Here is a 20,018-nt window from a genome sequence, read left to right as displayed (position 1 = left end):
GTGACTATTATTTTCTTTCTTTTTTTAAAAGTGTTTATTTTGAGAGAGAGAGCTAGACAGTGAGTAGGGGAGGGGCAGAGAGAGAGGGAGACGGAATCCCAAGCAGACTCCAGGCTGTCAGCACAGACCGTAACGCGGGGCTCGAACTCACAAACTGTGAGATTCATGACCTGAGCCAAAACCAAGAATGGGACGCTTAACGACAGAGCCACCCAGGCACCCCATCTTCCTAACAGAAGCTTATTCTTGCTTGTAAACGCAGTGGTGTTTGTGCTCAACATTTTAAGTGATATAAAATGGTACAAAGTGGAAAGTTCAAATACTATCTTCAATTCTTCTCTCTCAAGACGACCATGAACAGGTTGATCGTATCTTTCCAGTTGGACCTTTGTGCTTGTTATGTGGGTTAATATTGCATAGGCTCTTCTAATGCTTGTGCTGTTGATCCTACAATTCCAATTTTAGGTTTCTTCCTATGGTGGTTACCTCACCTACCAAATCAAGTCCTTTGGGCTACCTGGCGACATGGTTCTTCTAGAAAAGAAGCCGGATGTGCAGCTCACCGTAGGTATCACAACATGACCCAAGTGGCTGGAAGTGGCAGTTGCAGTTGGTTGCTGACCCAGTTTTAGGACATCTTGATCAGTGGCCTATAAGAAAGTTGTATTAAGTCATTTCCAATATTTATAGCAACTACAAAGGAAGTTGAGAGCAGGTAGCCCCTCCTCAGGATCCTGCTTCCCCTGATCATCCCAGCCCCAGTGGTTTCTCTTGTCTCCCCTCCCAAAGAATGTAACTGTATCTCACTCTTGCTTCTCTTAAGTTATTGCTTCATGGTAAACTTATTTGTATGTTTCTATCTTTCAATTCAGTCTCACAAATGTTTTTGAGACCTTCCAGTTTACAAGGCCACATTGCTGGGCTCCTAAAGGACAGGTGACCCTGTCTTTAACAAGAGTGTAATCTAAGAAGGGAGATGAAAGACATATGCAAATAGCTACAATCCACCTGAACAATAAGCATTTGAGGGTAAAGTTCAAACAAGACTCCCTGGCAGCTGGGTCCAACTGGGGGCTTATGTAGTTGAGAGGCCCACAGAAGGTTTCATGGAAGGGGTTAATGGGGGCCAGAACTTTAAGCCTTGGCATGACAGGAGAAGTGCCCTTCCAGGGCAAAGGATAGGATAGACCAAGGCAGAGAGGCAGTGCGCAAGGGGTGACCTGTCCAACTTGGCTGTATTAACTGATTCCCGAGTCATAGAAAACAAACGTGGAAGGGTGGGAAAGAGGATGTTTAATGCTACGATAAGGAATTTGAGTTGATATAGACGGTAGGGAGCCATTTTGGTTTCTTGAGAAGAGAAGTGACATCTATACAGTATGTACCAGCCACATAGTCTACAACTGCAACCTAGAAAATTCCTCAAGGGCAGGGTCAACATCACATTCTGCTTTGAATCTCCTAAAGTACAGGGCCCAGTGTCTTGAACAGAACTGAGGTGCCTGAGCCTGAACTTGATGCCGTTTCTGGTTTATGTGCTGTGGTTAATGCAGTGCAATTCCAGCTTCCTGAAGGTTTTTGTGTTGTCATTTCCCTGTACAGTAGGGACGAGTGAGTCTCACCACATCTCGTCACAGCTGAGAGCCTGCATTCTGGCCAATTTTTGTGTTTAGGCACTGCTGGGTTGTGTTTCGTTTTTACTGGCACCCAAATTTATTGAACTGTCGTTTCAAAAACTTCAAGAACTTTGTAAAACATGTTGAAAATGAGGCCCTGAAGGACTTAAAAAAATTTTTTTAATCTTTATTTTATTTTTGAGACAGAGAGAGACCAGAACTTGAGTGGGGGAGGGGCAGAGAGGAGAGACACACACAACAGAATGCGAAGCAGGCTCCAGGCTCCATGCTGTCAGCAACAGAGCCGGACGCAGGGCTTGAACTCACAACCGCGAGATCATGACCTGAGCTTAAGTCAGAAGCTCAACCAACTGAGCCACCCAGGTGCCCCCAAAGATGTTTTAGAGGAAAAAAATAGCTCACTAATTAAAAATGCCCTCATGGCAGTGCTGTATTTCAGTTTCCTATTTTTTCAGATATCTTAAGTTCAGGCCATTAATATACCAATATTTTATTGCCAAGAGTTTATTACACAGGCAGTTGGAATTCACGGAAAAGTGAGGACCAAAATTTCTTCTTAATTTTCCCTCCAAAGATGGAAAATAATTTAGGCTCATGAAGCATTCAGTCTGCTGCCTTTGTTCCAAACCACCATAATTAAAAGCCTATGGGGCATGTTTTTAGATTAAGCTTTTCAGTGATTGTGATTGCAGATAATGGTCTCCTTTCTGAATGCCCAGCACTAGCGAATGGAACCCCTTTTGGGTTTGGGTTTGTAACAGAAAAGCTGGGGTTTTTGTGTGAGGGTTTGGGGGTGGAGGTGTTGGTGGGTTTTGACCTTCCCATTATGCCCTGTCAGGAGTCCCAAAGAGCCCCTGCTATGAGGAGGGAGGTTCAGAGGCTGAGAGTGAGCAGGGCTGGATCCCACAGGGAGTGGGCTACGGGGGCTTTCCTCCCCCACGTGCCAGCTCTGCAGCAACCTGTCTATGCAGCCTGCACATAGCCCTTCTCCCCACCCCACCCTCCTCACTAACTCACCCACCAAAGCACTTTCTGGTTACTACAGCCTGGACCTGTTCAGCCGTCATGGAAAGTCACCTCATGCATTGACTGCAAAGCATGTTTTTTGTAAATAAATAAAAATAAATAAATAAATAAATAAATAAATAAAATAAATTCATCTTTATGGCCACTTTCAGTCAAGGGGATTTTCCTGGTTTCTGTTTGCAAACATGCAACATATTAGGTATTATTTCTCTGTTGTGACATACTCATGTTTTTCTTTAAACAGGGTCAGCACATGTCCATCATCTATGAGGAGCCAAATAACCCACGGCCTGACCGTCTGTATCACGTGCGTGTGCAGGTGGTGAGGTAAAAGAAAAACACACATAAAAAGGTTCTTGATGATCCTTTTTGTTCATAACTTAGTTCTTTTTTTTTTTAAGATTTAAGTTTTTATTTTAATTCCACTTAGTTAACATACAGTGTTATATTAGTTTCAAGTGTACAATATAGTGATTCAACACTTCCATACATCAACCCTGTGCTCATCATGACAAGTGCCCTCCTTAATCCCCATCAGCTGTTTAACCCACTCCCCCTCCTCCGTAACCATCAGATTGTTCTCTATAATCAATCATCTGTTTCTTGATGTCTCTCTTTCTCTCTCTCTCTCTTTTTTCCCCTTGCTTGTTTTTTTTGTTTGTTTGTTTCTTAAATTCCACATATGGGTGAAAGCATATCATGATTGTCTTTCTCTGACTGATTTATTTTGCTTAGCATTATACTCTCTAGCTCCATCCATGCCGTTGCAAAAGGCAAGATTTCATTTTTTTTATGGCTGAATAATATTCCATTGTGTGTGTGTGTGTGTGTGTGTGTGTTACACCTCCTCTTTATCCACTCATCAGTAAGTGGACACTGGGCTGCTCCATATCTTGGCTATTGCAAATAATGCTGCTATAAACATTGGATGCATGTATCCCTTTGAATTATTGTCCTGTATTCTTTGGGCAAATACCCAATAGTGTGATTGCTGGATCATAGGGTAGTTCTACCATTAACTTTTTGAAGAACCTCTATCCTGTTTTCCAGAGTGGCTGGACTGGTTTGCATTCCCACCAACAGTGTAAGAGGGTTTTCCTTTCTCCACATCCTTGCAGCTACCTGTTTTTTCTTGTGTTGTTGACTTCAGCCATTCTGACAGATTTGAAGTGATATCTCATTGTAGTTTTGATTTGTATTTCCCCAATGATGACTGATGTTGAGCATCTTTTCTTTTTTTTTATTAAAAAATTTTTTTTTCAACGTTTATTTATTTTTTGGGACAGAGAGAGACAGAGCATGAATGGGGGAGAGGCAGATAAGAGAGGGAGACACAGAATCGGAACACAGGCTCCAGGCTCTGAGCCATCAGCCCAGAGCCTGACGCGGGGCTCGAACTCACGGACCGCGAAATCATGACCTGGCTGAAGTCGGACGCTTAACAACTGCGCCACCCAGGCGCCCCTCTTTTTTTAATTTAATTTATTTTTTTTAATTTATATCCAAGTCGTTAGCATATAGTGCCACAATGATTTCAGGAGTAGATTCCTTAATGCCCCTTACCCATTTAGCCCAATCCCCTCTCTCACAACCCCTCAGCAACCTCTGTTTGTTCTCCATATTTAAGAGTCTCTTATGTTTGTCTCCCTCCCTGTTTTTATATTATTTTTGCTTCCCTTCCCTTGTGTTCATCTGTTTGTATCTTAAAGTCCTCATATGAGGTGAAGTATATTTGTCTTTCTCTGACTAATTTCGCTTAACATAATACCCTCTAGTTCCATCCACATAGTTGCAAATGGCAAGATTTCATTCTTTTTGATTGCCGAGTAATACTCCATTTCTACAACTTAGTCCTTTCAAGCAATTATGAGTTTTGACTTATTTTATGAATTCAAATATTAATTATATTTCTAGACATATATTTCATGTGTATAAATTTTAAAATATAAATTGTGTAGATATACAGAATTTCATCTTCATAGGGCTTTGTTTATACTATCTGTATGGCACTTAGCATGGTCTCTCCTGTTTTACAGGTAATTATCATTGTCTTATAAACCCTGTGAGCTTGTAAATGCTGTGATCTCATGCCTTCCTCAGTGGCCAACAAAGGCTTGGGATGAATGGATAGAAAAGTCACAAAAACAGTCTAATACCAAAAGAAATAAGATTAAGATAAATAAATAAAGGAAAGCTTATGAAATCATAAAAGATATTACATTTACTTGGTTATGACAACTTCTTTAAAATAGTGTTCCACTTGTATTATTAAGTATGTCCAGGGATGCCTGGGTGACCCAGTCGGTTAAGTGTCTGACTTCAGCTCAGGTCATGATCTAGTGGTCCGTGGGTTCAAGCCTTGCATTGGGCTTTCTGCTGTCAGCACAGAAGCCCACTTCAGATCCTCACCTCCCCTTTTCTCTGTACCTCCCCTACTTGCGCACACATTCAAAAATAAACGTTAAGGGGTGCCTGGGTGGCTCAATCAGTTAAGCATCCGACTTTGGCTCAGGTCATGATCTTCACAGTTCGTGATTTCAAGCCCCGCGTAGGGCTCTGTGCTTACAGCACGCGAGACTGGAGCCTGCTTCGGATTCTGTGTCTCCCTCTCTCTCTGCCCCTCTCCCGCTCATTGCTCTGTCTCTCTTTCTCTCCCAAAAATAAACATTAAAAAAAATTTTTTTAAATATGTCTGATACCTCAAGTACTTGAATCTGGAGACATATTTAACATTTCTGTACAGGTCCATCCATTCAATAGAATATTACTTGGCAATAATGAAACAAAGCATTGATACCTATGACAACATGGATGAATCTCAAAGCAATATATTGCTTTTATATTGAGTGAAAGAAGCAAGACACAGACCACATATTCTATTTATATGAGAGTGGACATTCCAGCAAAATTGGTGGAGGAGGAACCTCCAGAAATTCTCTCCTCTGTAAAAGCAATAAGAAATCTGGCAAAAATGGTTAGAATCAAGTATGTTAGAACCTGGACATGATCAAAGGCTTACAACAATCTGAAAAGTGTTTATTCAAGAAAAATGGCTGAATTTTGGTAGAACATCAGGCTTTGTGGCAGTCAGCTTGCTCTGTTCCCATCCCCCACCTCCACAGTAGCTTTGAAAAACAGTAGCCCACCAGCAAGGTGAAGGCCAGTAGCCCAGCAACCATCAGGGGAGACAGTGGCATCGGAGCTTATACAAAGCTTCACTCTCAGAGAACTATCATGATTTGACCTGTCTGGAGGTTTTCTGGAAGATTCTACCTCTAAGCTGTCTTTGTTTGACTGACTTGGAACGTCTCCAAAATGAAAAGCTTTTCCCTTGGGATGTCTGAAAACATTTAGAGGTGGTTGCTTAACTTCATGGCTGCCTGAGGTGATGGATACAGTTGGGGCTAATAATAGGCTAATCACAAACTTAAAAAGCTGGGAATGAGATGTCCATAGGGGCTTTGAAAAGCTCCAACACAATCTTGGGAAGGTAGAAGGCCACACATACTCAGGGCTGTGAGCATGCTCAGGAAAGACCTGACACTGCCCTAAGACCTCACCTCTAGCTGACCTTGAAGCTTAGAATAAACCAGAAGTGAAGGCCTAAAACAGAGTTGTCAGCTGCCTGGCTGAGTGTTGAGGGGTCCCTCAACATACACACAAACCCCTTGGCAGATACTAAGAGACTTTTCGGTTTTATGCATTTAAAGAAATCTCTGTCCAGTCACTAGCTGACCACTAAGCTACCTAAGCAGAGACTTTCATGGCCTTACATGACAAAGAATACAGACTTTACAGAATTAGTTCAGAAAACTCATTAAACAAAGACACAAACAACAATAGTAAATAGCAACAGCAACACATTCTGGGGAGGGGGGAGAAATATGATTTCCTGAGTTGCCATGTTACATTATGTTAAATGTCCAGTTTTCCACAAAAAAATGTGAGACATGAAAAACAGGAAAGCATGGTCCATGCACAGGAGGGAAATACAATAAATAAATAGAAACTGTCCCTAAGGAAGCCCAGACATTGGACTTACTACACAAAGACTTTAAATCAACGTACATCAAAGAACTAAAGAATACCATGTCTAAAGAACTAAAGTAAAATATGAGAACAATATCTCACCAAATGCAATATACTAGTAAAGAAATAGGAATTATAAAAAAAAGAACCAAATAGAAATTCTAGGGTTGAAAATTACAATATCTGAAAATGAAGAATTTACTAGAAGAGCTGCTGTGGACTGGATTGTGTTCTCTCCAAATTATGTGTTGAAGCCCTGGTCTCTAGTTTGAGTGTATTTGGAGTAAAGAAGTAATTAAGGTTAAATAACATCATAAGGATAGAGCTGTGATCTGATAGAATCAATGCCCTTATAAAAGGAGACACCAGAAAACTCCCCTCTCTCTGTCTACCACATAAGAACACAGTGAGAAGGAAACCATGTGTAAGCTCGTAAGAAAATTCTCACCAGGGACCAAACTGGCTGGCAATCTTGATCTGGGACTTCTAGCCTCTATAACTTTGAGGAAAACAGATTTCTGTTGTTTAAGCCATTGAGTCTATGGTGTTTTGTTATGGCAGCCAGGCTGACTAAGACCAGGGCTCAACAACAGAGTTGAACAGGCAGAAGAAAGGATCAGCCAATTTGAAGGTCAATGGAGATTATTCAGTCTGAGGAACAGAAAGTAAAAAGAGTGAGGAAAAACAGACTCTCAAAGACATATGAGACACCATCAAATGTACCAACATGTGAATAATTGAAGTACCGGAACAAGAGGAGAGAGAAAAAAAAGAGAAACAATATTTAAAGAAATAATGGCTGCAAAACTTATCAGATTTGATGAAAATCATTAATCTACACATCCAAGCTCAACAAACTTCATGTTGGATAAATGCAAGAGATCCACACATTAGAATCATCATAGTAAAGATTCTGAAAGACAAAGACAATCTTAAAAGCAAGGGAGGAGAAGCACATCACATACAAGGGTCCTCAATAGGGTTAAGACCTAACTATTCACCAGAAACCATGGAAGTCAGAGGCAGTGGGGCAGCATTCAAAGTGCTAAAAGAAACATGCAGCAAAGAATACATATCCAGAAAAACGTCCTTCAAAAATGGAGGAGAAATGAAGACATTCCATTATAACAAAACAGGGAGAATGCAGTGCTATCCCGCCCTCCTTGTAAGAAATACTAATGGGAATCTTTAGACAGAAATGAAAGGACACTATAGACAATAACTTCAATCCCTGTTAGAAATGAAAAACACTAGTAAAGGTAACTACATAGGTAAATATGAAAGGCAAGTAAAAATATATCTTTTGTTTGTAACTTCTTCTGATTTAAAAGACAACTGCTTAAAGCAATAATTATAAGTAATTATAAGTCTGTGTTGATCAGCATACAGTGTATAAAGACATAATGTATATGATAATAAGAGCACAACAGAGCAGGTGAAGAAATGAATAGAAGATAAGCATTTGTGTACTATTGAAATAGTTTGTATTTATTGATTGATTTTTAAGTGTTATTTTAAATTCATTTTGAGAGAGAGCAAGTGAGAGAGCAAGCATGAGTGGGGGAGGGGCAGAGAGAGAGGGAGGAGAGAGAATATCCCAAGCAGGTTTCACACTAGCAGCACAGAACTCTTGAACTGTGAGATCATGACCCAAGCCGAAACCAAGAGTCAGATGCCTAACTGACTGAGCCACCCAGGCGTCCCTAAAGCTTATATTTATTTATTATTTATTATTTTTTTAACTTTTTTTTAATGTTTATTTATTTTGAGACAGGGGAGAGACAGCATGAATGGGGGAGGGTCAGAGAGAGAGGGAGACACAGAATCCGAAACAGGCTCCAGGCTCTGAGCTGTCGGCACAGAGCCCGATGCGGGGCTCGAACTCACGGACCGCGAGATCATGACCTGAGCCGAAGTCAGGCGCTTAACCAACTGAGCCACCCAGGTGCCCCCCTAAAGCTTGTATTTATATAAATGGTCCAACAAGGGTAAAGCCTGGGGCTTGGGATGGGAATAGGCAGTAACTACAAATGGGCACAAGGGTTCTTTTGGGGGTAGGGGATGAAAATGTAAAACTACATTGTGGCGATGGTTGCATGCCTCTGTAAATTTACTAAAAATTGTACCCTTAAAATAAGGGAATATAATTGTATGCAAATCATACCTCAAGCTGTTAAAAATATAAACTAAAATTATATTAGTATCTTATTTGTATGTAAATAATAATAGATACCATTTATTGAATGTCTACTACATGTTAGGCACTGGGCTAAACACTTTATGTACATTATATTATTTAATTTGCTTTAATCCTCTACTATATAGGACACTATAGGACACATAATCCTCATCATACTGCTGAGAGATAGATATTATTATGCCCATTTAAGACATATGGAAGCCAAGTTTTAAGGAGGGCAACAGAATATAAAGGTTAAATGTGCAGTCTTTTAGGGATGACTGGGTGGCTCAGTCGTTTAAGCCTCCGACTTCAGCTCAGGTCATGATCTTACACTTCCTGAGTTCAAGTCCCATGTCGAGCTCTGTGCTAACAGCCTGGAGCCCGTTTCCAGTTCTGTGTCTCCCTCTCTCTCTGCCCCTCCACTGCTCATGCTCTGTCTCTCTCTCTCTCAAAAAATAAACAAACATGAAAAAAAAATTCTTTTTCTAAGTGCAGGCTTTTACATGAAGAGATACTCAACATCACTAATTAGTAGAGAAATGCAAATCAAAACCAACGGGATACCATCTCACAGTCATTAGGATGGCTCCTGTTAAAAATAAAACAGAATAACAAGTGTTGGTGAGGATGTGCAGAAATTGGAACACATGTGCACTGTTGGTGAGATTATAAAACAGTGCGAGCCACTGTGGAAAAGAGTATTGAGATTTTAAAAAATTTTAAAGATAGAATGACCACGTGATCCAGCAATCCCACTTCTGAGTATATATCCAAAAGAATTGAAAATAGCGTTTTGAACAGCTATTCACACATCCATGTTCATTTCAGCACTATTCACAGTAGATAAGAGGTGGCAGATGACAGATGAACGGATAAAGAAAATATGGTATATACATATGTTGGAATATTATATTACCTTAAAAAGGAAATCCTATCACGTGCTAGAATATGATAGTTCTAGCTAGTTAGATGCTGGGACGTAATGTGAAGATTTTATGCTGAGTGGAATAAGCCAGTCACCAAAAGACAAATACTGAGTGATTCCACTTATATGAGGTATTTAAAGTAATCAAATGCATAATATCAGAAAGAGAATGGTGGTTTTCAGGAATTGGCGGGAGAGGAGAAATTGCTTAATAGGTACAGAGTTTCCATTTTGCAAGATGATAAAGGTCTAGGATGTGTTATACAACAATGTGAATATAATTAATGCTATTCTACTGTACACTTAAAAATGGCTGAAATGGTAAATTTTATGTGATGTGCCTTTTACCATCATAAAAGTAAAATATAAATGTGTGTATGCAAGAAAAGATTGTACTTTCTGTCCCAATTATGTACATTTAATGAGTGATCTAACTGCATGACTCAGTGGGTTTCCTTAAGCCTTTCTCCTGTATCATTCTCATTCATTTTGTGCACACACAAAAGTGCATTTTTAAAAAAAAATTATTTATTTATGTATTTATTATTTGAGAGAGAGAGAGAGTTGGTTAGAGGGACAGAGGGAAGCGAGAAGTGGAGGGAGGGAGGGAAAGGGAGAGAGAGAGAGAGAGAGAGAGAATATTTTAAACAGGCTCCATGCACAACATGGAGCCCAAGGGGGGCTCAGTCCCATAACCCTGGGATCATGACCTGAGCCAAAATCAAGAGTCAGATACTCTGCGGCGCCAGGGTGGCTGAGTCTATTAAGTGTCTGACTCTTGATTTGGCTCAGGTCATGATCTCACGGTTCCTGAGATCGAGCCCGCCTCTGTCTCCACACTGACAGCAAGGAGCCTGCTTGGGGATTCTCTCTCCCTCACTCTCTGCCCCTCCCTTGCCCCTCTCTCTCTCTCTCAAAATAAAAAATAAACTTTAAAAAAAAGTTTAAAAAGAGAGACATTCAACCAATTGAGCCACCAGGTGCCCCAAAAGTGCATTTTAAAATAAGTAAACACTGGGAAATCTTATGCATTTATTGTCCCTTATTCCTGCCTTCTTTTTTCCCCTTTCAGTGGCACTTCTTTTCTTAGGAAAACCCAGGACACCTGACTCTAAATAAATCTGCTATGCGGATACTAACTGTCGGGGCGCGACGAGAGGAGAAAGAAGAAACGGAAGAAAGGAAGAAAGGGGAACGGAAGAAGGAACAGGGAAGAAGGGAAAGGAAAGAAAGGAAAGGAAAGGAAATGACGTTCTTCCCTTCCCTTCTTCCCCTCCCCTCCAACCTCCCCTCCCCTCCCTCCCCTTCCCTTCCCTTCTCTCTTGTCTTCCGTGCCTTTCCTTTGACTTGTGCTGGACGCCTGCCTCTCTGAAAGCCCTGGAAGTGGGCTTGCCAAGGGGAGACCTTGCTTTTCTTTTTCCATGTGTAGGGAAACTTCAGGCACGCCAGCAGCGGTGCCCCCGTGTCCCGGGAAGAGCTGATGATGGTACTGTCTAGACTAGAAGGTGTGCGCCTCCGAGGCCTCTACTTCACCGAGACTCAGCGGCTCTCCTTGAGCGGGGTGGGACTGGAGGAGGCCTCTGCCACAGGAAGTGGGCGTAGAGCACATCATGTGGAGATGTGTGCCTGCCCCCCTGGCTACACCGGTGACTCATGTCAGGTAGGAAGAAATTCCCCCTAGGACTCCTGTGGCTGCCCCCTTCTGTCTGCTGCCCCCACCCTGCTGGACGGTCTGAAGTACTCTGTCCATCGGACAGGTGTCTCCTGGGCTATAGCTTCTGTCTTACCTGGACCACCTTCAGGTATGAAATACAAAAAGAACTCACAGACATCTCACATTCCACTGGAAAGCCGCAGGCATTTGGTCAATCCTGGAGGTTGTAGAAATCAGGACTTTCTGGGAAGTAGAAAGAGCCCGCCAGTGGGCATCCAGTATTTGAGCCACTGCCTTTCCAGTAGGTGACCTCGGATTCTTGTGCTGTTCTTTAGTCGAGGGGCCCCTCCGGTTTAGAGTCCAGACAGTGTCCTGGTTCTTCCAGGGGACGTGGCAGCCCAGTTTCCGAGCTCACAGCAGATCTTCCTGCCAGGCCCAGCCAGCCTGACTTGCCTCAGATGATTAAATTGTGCCATAAAATGAAACAGTCGTATCTCAAGTTGTAAATAGGTTCTCTTCCTGATGGGAGGGGAAAAGCACCAATGTTTGGTGCAATTATTAGGAAATAGCAAATATTATCACTCAGTGTATTCCCTCTCCCCCCTGTATGAACATTTAGCAACATCCTCCCCTTTCTGTCCTCACCCCTTGATCGCAGAAAGCCCCTAGGTGATCTGCACACAAGTTTCTTTTTTTTAACTTGCAAATATATTACCTGTCGTGGTTTTCTGGGGAGATCATGACCTGAGCCAAAGTCAGACGCTTAACCAACTGAGCACCCAGGTACCCCGTGGGGACTTCTGTCTTATAACATTTAGTCCACAGGTGCCAAGATTCTTCTTCGCCACCCCCTTCCTCCTATCTCTTTTCTAGCCCGATTAAATAAAATCATAGCCCCAGGGAAGGAGTGGAACCTCTGATTACCAGCCTCCTGCCTCGGGCGTGTTCTTTGCTTGTGACTCAGCCTGTGATTTACATCTGCTCTAATCAGCTAGTGCCGTCTGCGGGGTAAGGTGGGTAGAAGGTGATGCCTACCCCACCTCGCAGGAATTACAGAGCGGCGTTCTTCCCTGTGGGACTGTTATGTGCGCTCTCTCACAGGCTGACTCATGGGTGAAGTTTACAGGTGGGGCCTCCTGCCGCAGACAGCCTGCCTCACCTGAGTCAGGCGGGCTTGGGCACTGAAGCAGGAAGGGCAGGTATAAGAGGAAGAGGAAAAGGTTTGCGTGCAGCCAGCAGGACGGCCCAGGACCAGGATGTCCCCCACAGTGAGGTGGTCAGCCTGGAGCGCTGGATGGCTGTGGATCTTTGGGGCAGCTGTGGGGCAGTGTCTGGGATATAATTCACAGCAGCAAAGGGTAGCGTTTTCTTCAGCCTCCGGGTCAAAGCCATCTGCAAGCAAGTTATGTGGAGTTTTAAGCCCAGCCAGGTAATGTCCCTTTTAAATTTGGTTTGGGCTGGGAAGGGTTCCTAGCTTTATGACATTTTTTAAGTGAAGGGGATGAATGAATAATGGGTGGGCTGGGGGAGGGACCCAGAGCCTCCCTGTCCTGTTGACTGGCAGGGTTTATTACGGTGCCTGACAGATTGTTCTCCTGAGCTGTTAACCACAAACCCCGTAAACATCAGCCCACCTGGAAATGCCCAGACAGCTCAGAGTTTGAATGTTTGTGGGGTGTTAGTACACTATGAAACTTTGTGCCCTTTCGAGAGTAACTCAGGCCCCAAGACAAAAGAGTCCAGTGCCTGTAGACTTCAAATTCTGCTTGGAAGAAAATTTACGGTAAAGTAACCACGGAAAATCAGTGAAATCCGTGTTTAAGAAAAGTGATGAGATTGAATTTGTATAATACCTAACAAGACATGCTTCAATTTGCCAGGCATTAACACTCATAAAGTCTGCTCACTTGCTCTCTTTCTCTTTCTCTGTCTCAACTTTCTGGATTTTTACATGCATGCTCACAGAGAAATGGATCCAATGGCTGCTGAGGTAGCCCTGAAAACCTGATAGGGACATCATTTTATCATTTGTACCACAAAAGTTTATTGAAAAGTGATCCTGAAAAATGTTACTTAAAAAATATGGTTGCTAACCCCTTTCTGAAATGATATATTAGGATGCATTCATTTTCATTTAGAGTAAATCTTCAATACAATCTGAGTACTTGAACTGAATTGTGTATAAGATTGTGTGGAGTTTGTGTGCTTTGTAGAGGTGAGAAAATGATTATATTTCAATAACCGACAGACGTTCTGCCTGAGTAGAAGTCATGTGACTGTAGGGGACTTTTTCTGTTTCTAATCGAAAGCAAATTAGGTGGGTGGTTTAATTTTAATCAGGATGGACCGTCCTCCTGCCAAACATGTTTAATTAAGGCTTTTTACTCAGACATGTTGTCATAAATGAACCACATATATTTATTTATTTGGATATTTGTTCTTTACCAAATATTATTTCATAAGCATGTAATGTGATATGTGGGGGTAATTAAGAGACACTTGCCACTTAGTAGTGGAGAGTATTTGCTTGTAGATATGATCACACTACCAGTGGCTGAATTTTGTTCGAACGTCTCTCTCAGTTGTGTTTTCAATTAAAGAACATTCCTTTCATACTTCGATTCTCCTGTAGACAAGCCTATTCATATAACACATAAAGCAATCTCATTTTTTGCAATAGCTTCTTTTGCCTAAACATGGTTTCTAATAGCTGAAGGGGAAAACGTTACTGGAAATTATAGTCTTGTTATTGTGTCCAGTGTGTAGTAATTGGTAATTTTGGAAGAAACTCCTATCAGAAACTGGGATGTTCTACTCCGGGGAGTATACCAGGCTTCTTTCTCCAGCTCTATAAGGTTGGCTTCTTCCTCTTTCCCACCAGACCAGGTAGAGCCCTTTATGGCTACGGTATGAATGAGAATGGATGGTTGATTTTCTGATTTCTCTTGATTGTAGCTTCAGAGTCTTATAGGACATAATGCTGTTTAAAGAGGATTAGATGAAAGATGATCTTTTATCTTGAAATATTATTTTTTCCTGATGCTTTAGATAGGCCATATATGGAGGTCACTTAAAGAAACTGGGGACAACATTTGGTTTGAATCAGTGAATTAATTTGCTCTGCCAAAATAAACAAAATGTCTATGATTCTCTTTAAAGACAGAAATCTAAATAATTTTTAATGGCTGGTGTTGGAAGAATTGCTTTTCTTCTGTTGGGGGCATTCTTAACTACAATCCTTTTTTAAGTATTTATTTACTTTAAATATTTATTTTTGAGAGAGGAGAGAGAGAGAGAGGCAGCATGTGAGTGGGGGAGGGGCAGAGAGAGAGAGGGAAACACAGAATCCAAAGCAGGCTCCAGGCTCTGAGCTGCCAGCACAAAGCCCATTGTAGGGCTCAAACTCGTGAACTGCAAGACTGTGACCTGAACCAAAGTCGGATGCTTAACCCATTGAGCCACCCAGTCGCCCAACTAGAATCCTTAAAATATATATATGTACACACACACACACACACACACACCACACACACACATATGGTCAAAGCAACATTGAACAAGAAAAGAAGACCACACCCAGTGAGATTCCCTCCAGCTGGGTCTTTGTGTGTCCCATTGGAGCCCAGCGTCCCTGCAGCGTTCTGTAGAGAACACAGGCATGGTCCTCTCCCCTGAGTTCGCTTTTGCTTATAGACCAGTGAGTGGCAGTGACATGATTCCCCCGGTTCTGCCATTATTGAATAGATCCTAATGAAGACTCCTTATCCCCCTTCATCCACCAGTCCAAACTCTTACTTGGAGATGGAATGCCTGCCCTAAGAGCACTTGAACTTGAAAGGATTTGCTTAGAGACATTCCCCACCAAAGACTGATGTCCTGACCCTCTTTACCCCTTCACCTCTCCACCCCTCCACTTGCCCTAAAACGGTTGAAGGAGAGGAAGCCATTTCCACACTCCTCCCTCCACATCTCCCTTTTCTCTCATGTTCCCCCACACATCTCCCGCTCTGCCACTAGCACACACGCGTGCTGTGGCATGGAAACAAGGTAGAATCTGACAAGGGAGCCAGTGGACTGGCTAGTGTTTTGAAAGTAGAAATCCACATACCAACTAAAGGAAAAAAGATTTAAAAAGTGAATGCTTGGGGCACCTGGGTGGCTCAGTTCGTTGAGCGTCTGACTTCAGCCCAGGTCATGATCCCGTGGCTCGTGAGTTCGAGCCCCATGCGGGGTCTGTGCTGTCGGCTGAGTCTGGAGCCTCTTAGGATTCTGTGTCTCCCTCTCTCTCTGCCCCTCCCCGACTCACACTCTGTCTCTCAAAAGTGAATAAATGTTAAAAATAAATTTTAAAAGAAAGTGAATGCTTGACAGTCAGAATTGGCACATGCTTTGGATAATAATTCTTTATGTTGACTAAATGCTTTGTTTGAAAAACAGGGTTGTAGCCCCGGATACTATCGGGATAGCCAAAGGTGCATATACCGGACGATGTGTTCCCTGCAATTGCAACGGACATTCAAATCGATGCCAGGATGGCTCGGGAATATGTATCGTGAGTAAATTGATACTCTCCTGGCCGACGATTCTGTGTCTCCCTGTCCCCTCACCCCCCACCCTCACCCCACTGGTCCCTGAGACATCAAATATCTCATCTCCAGCCAAACCCAAAGCCAAATTGAGGTTGCTTTGTAAACATGGCATTCAGCATTATCAGGCTGAATTATTTTACACTTCACTTTTCCCTCCATTTTAACACATGCCATCGGAGAAGAACTCCCTAGCTGAACAATGAATGACACATTAGCTTCTAAATTTTTGCTTCATGGAATGTTTTTAATGGGTGGATCCTGGGACTTAATTCCTGGTGGAATATAACAAATCAGAGCCACTGCTTTGGGCCCCTGTTTTGTTGGGGTAGCAGGAGGCTGCAGGAGGGGAGCCTTGTAGCTGTTAGATGAGCAATAGCTCAAGCAAGTAATCGGGGAGAAGATGACGCTTAGAAAGACTTAAGGCACATACTCAAGTCACTCAAGCACTAATCTGCGGCTGCCAAGACAAAGTGGGTTTATGTAGGAAGACAGGTGAGGTGAGTCCCTTGCTGTCTGTGGCCTTTTCCACTGGAGAATAATCTTCTTTTAAAATACCTTAAAAACTATTTCCCATAGAAAATTGGATTGTCGGGGAAATTTTTCTTTTGTATCCTGAAGCAGCACATTTTTTCTTCTGCCTTCCTCTCTCATCCCTGGCAGCCAGGGCCTCCCTACTGGAAGGAGAATGGACAGATACAAAGAAAGGAGAGAGATCAGTGCCCCCAGGAGCACAAGCCCCCCCACTTACGTTGTGCTGTTTGAAAATGCATTCTTCTGGCATGGATTTCCTTTGCGTTGTGCAATGCATCTAGAGGTGTTTCAATTCTTTGAGCTCCTAGACTGTATTAAGCCAAATTCAGCATGTCCCAGGGAACTGCTTCCACTACAAGATGGGACAGGCCAGGACAGGACATTGTTGGTAGAATATTCTGTAGAATTTTAACCTTGTATGTTCAAAAGCAATTAAAACTCATTGGGAAATAGTAGGTTTTCAGCTATAAATACTCTTCTATAATAATTATATTTCACAGTGTATGCCGTGTGTAACCACAGGTAGATGCTTTAATTTAAAATAAATTATTTATCTTGTCACTGAACCATGGCTAGATGTCACGTCCACTCTATCAAAGCTGCCAAAGAACAAAGTAGCCATTCTCTGCGTCCATTCACCCAGCGGAAGGATCACTAGTGAGTCATAATTCATCTGTTTTAATCAAACAAGATTTTCTTTGTCATTTCCTTTCTCTGTAGCTGTGTCTTCACTTGTCCCTAATGGCCATATGGCCTTTAGAAAGAATTCATTCAGGAAACCTTTACGGAGCCTTTGCTATCGTGGGATGGTAGTGAGCTAAGCACTGTGGTTAAAACCACCCGATGCCCTCCCCGCCTTCACGCCTCTGCGAGGCTTGCGGTCCCGTGGGGAACGTGCGCGCATGCGCGCTCCCACAGAGGCGTGGGCCAGTGCCTGCACTCGCTCCCCTGCGCAGTGCTCCCCCTGGCAGGCTCTGAGCGTTGCCCCCTGCCCTGGGGTGGGTGTGTGTGTGTGTGCCCGTTTTATGGGAGCCAAGGATGCAGCCCTCATTCTCAAAGATCCATAACGATTTGGAAACAAGTACTTTTTCACCATCGAATGGGCTGGTTCCGCTGCAAATTGGACTTCGTCTCTCAAGAGCCGAGTCAATTTCTAATATCTGGGACCTTCACTCTTGTGCAATCTCCATATTGTTTCAAGAATAAACTTCGAAGTTTGAAGAAGAAAGTAACCCAGCCCTAGCAGTAAAGCCCTGTGCGTCCAAGAGCAGAGGTCGTATGTTGCGTGGGTTGCCGTCGTCAGCCGGAAGGACCGCAGTGACAGGCCCCTTTCTCTTCACAAGGCTCTGTCTCTGTCTCTTCTCCTGGCCCCCTTTCTCCCCATATTGCTGCCCCTCCCCACTCCCCTTGCCTTCTGCCATCTCGGTCATCCCTCTTCTACCACTCTGTTTCCCATGTCCCTTCCTCTTTCGGTTTTCCTTCACTTTACTCCCTGGCTCTTGTGCCCATTTCCCCCTGCCAGACTACCTGAAACCCACAGGTGGCCTGGGGCTCTCGTGACGCTCATGGCCAGAGGTCCATGCTCCTCCGTGCCGCCTCAGGTTTCCCGTGATCTGAGCTGCTACCTTTCCAGCTGCATCCCACCCCGCCTTGCCCTTCACTCTCGGAATACCAATTGTTCATCTTGCCCCACACACCGCTGTGCTCCTGCACGACTGACATTCTATGCACGCTGCTCCCTATGCCTGGTGTGCCCTCCCCTCACTTCTCTGCCCAGCTAATCCCCTCCTTTTATTCTCCATGCAGGAGGCATCATCGCCTCCAGAAGCCCTTCCCTGAAGCTCCTCTTGCACTTATTGGATGCTGGGGTGCATCAGCCATCAAGTTTTCCACGTTATATTAACGTGTGTACTCACAGGGTTCTATTTGCCCCCTGGTCAGGGTGCCGATCCATCTTGACATCCCTAGTACCTGGTAGCATGGTGGACACGTAGTAGATGCCCAATGGATGTTTGGTGTCCGATGGAGCTAAGAGAGCACATGATGTGGGAGTGGATGTGGATTCATCCATCCATCTATCCATCCGTGAATTTATTCACAGTAAACCACAAGGAAATTGGTAAGCAGGTATCTATATTTGCAGGACTGAGAAAGACAGCTATCAAGATAGGTGTTCTCAGCTGAGGGTGGGGGTATTTCAGACATTCTTATGGGACCTATCAAGCAACACAGGTTCTCACCCTTTTCTACCATTCTTCCCCCACTCCCGAGGAGGACCAGAGGTCAGGGTGTTTTCGTAGGACTGCAGATGGCCTCACCATAATTCTTGTTTCTCCATGTTCTTGCTTCTCCAATGTTTTCAGCTCAGAACTAAGTAGATCTAGGATTAAAATATATCTATTCAGCTATGTTGTTCCTTAAGGAATGTCATTTAGAGTTTAAAAAGAAAGGAAACTAAAGTGGAAAGGTAAATAATCCGTTCAAAAAAACAACTGTTTTGTGAGAGAGTCAGGACCGTGGAGCAAGGTAAAGGTCAAGGAGAGACCCCTCTGTGGATCCAATACACTGCATGTGGATTTGGTCCTAGCGTCCAGGTCTACAGGAAAAACTGTCATGGCAGTGACTTTTGGGGAAAGAGGGAAGGATTCAGGGCAGGGATGAGCTTTCTGGTGATGATCCCACGTTAATGTGTAAACAACATCCCTTGTGTGTATGACACGATTTCATATCGGGAAAAAAGTATGAAAACATGTTATAAACACGTGGACTGTGATTGTCTGTTATTGAAAGGTTTGTGAGGAATGGTTGTGTTTAAGCCAAAGGAACTGATGACATATGCTGGAAGGGACAGTCTCACATTCAAAGCAGGGCCGCACCCACTTAGGAAATAGGTGCATGTTGTTTTTCGCAACCCTGGTTTCAGATATTATTGAAATTCACATCCATTGAAGTTTCCTACCAAGCCCCACCTCTACATAAAAGCACGTTTCAAAAACATTAGACTTATTCCGGTCATATAGAGTGTCTTGAATTATCAAATGCCAACAATAGGGGAGTGGTTTCCTGGATAGTTTTGTGCATTTACATATGTATTACTAGAGTAAGCAAGAAACATTAAAAATTCCACAAAATAAGCAAATTTGATACCATCTGCTAGGATTTGCCTTAATGGACTGCTCAATGGAAAGTCATCTCGTCTCAGTGCTTATTGAAGAACAACTTTCAATAGGCATGACTTTGGCATGAAAATAATTGGATTTACATAAACGCACAACGTAGATAAACAACATCTTGCTTCTTGGAGACATTGGAATTAAACTGAGATGCTGGAATTATTTCTTTAGATACAATGCAGCTTTTCATTGTTTTAATAAATTCTACATGTTAACTTATTGCAACTGTATTCCTCTTTAGTATATCACCAGTAACTGAATTATGTAAAACA

The 20,018-nt window shown here is 42.9% G+C and overlaps 1 protein-coding gene across 1 annotated transcript in view; it reads left to right on the top strand.

Moving 5' to 3' along the window:
• Positions 1-20,018, top strand: part of LAMA3 (laminin subunit alpha 3) — a 220,555-nt gene that overhangs the window by 116,230 nt on the left and 84,307 nt on the right. Inside the window, exons 35-37 of the mRNA XM_030335815.1 lie at positions 466-564; positions 2,908-2,985; positions 11,229-11,459. Of these exons, the coding sequence (XP_030191675.1) occupies positions 466-564; positions 2,908-2,985; positions 11,229-11,459 (408 nt within the window). The remainder of the gene's footprint in view (positions 1-465; positions 565-2,907; positions 2,986-11,228; positions 11,460-20,018) is intronic.

Source organism: Lynx canadensis, chromosome D3, assembly GCF_007474595.2.
Source record: "Lynx canadensis isolate LIC74 chromosome D3, mLynCan4.pri.v2, whole genome shotgun sequence".
Lineage (NCBI taxonomy): Eukaryota > Metazoa > Chordata > Mammalia > Carnivora > Felidae > Lynx > Lynx canadensis.
The sequence above is the reverse complement of the archived record's forward strand: the minus strand, read 5'-3'. Positions and strand labels throughout refer to the sequence as shown.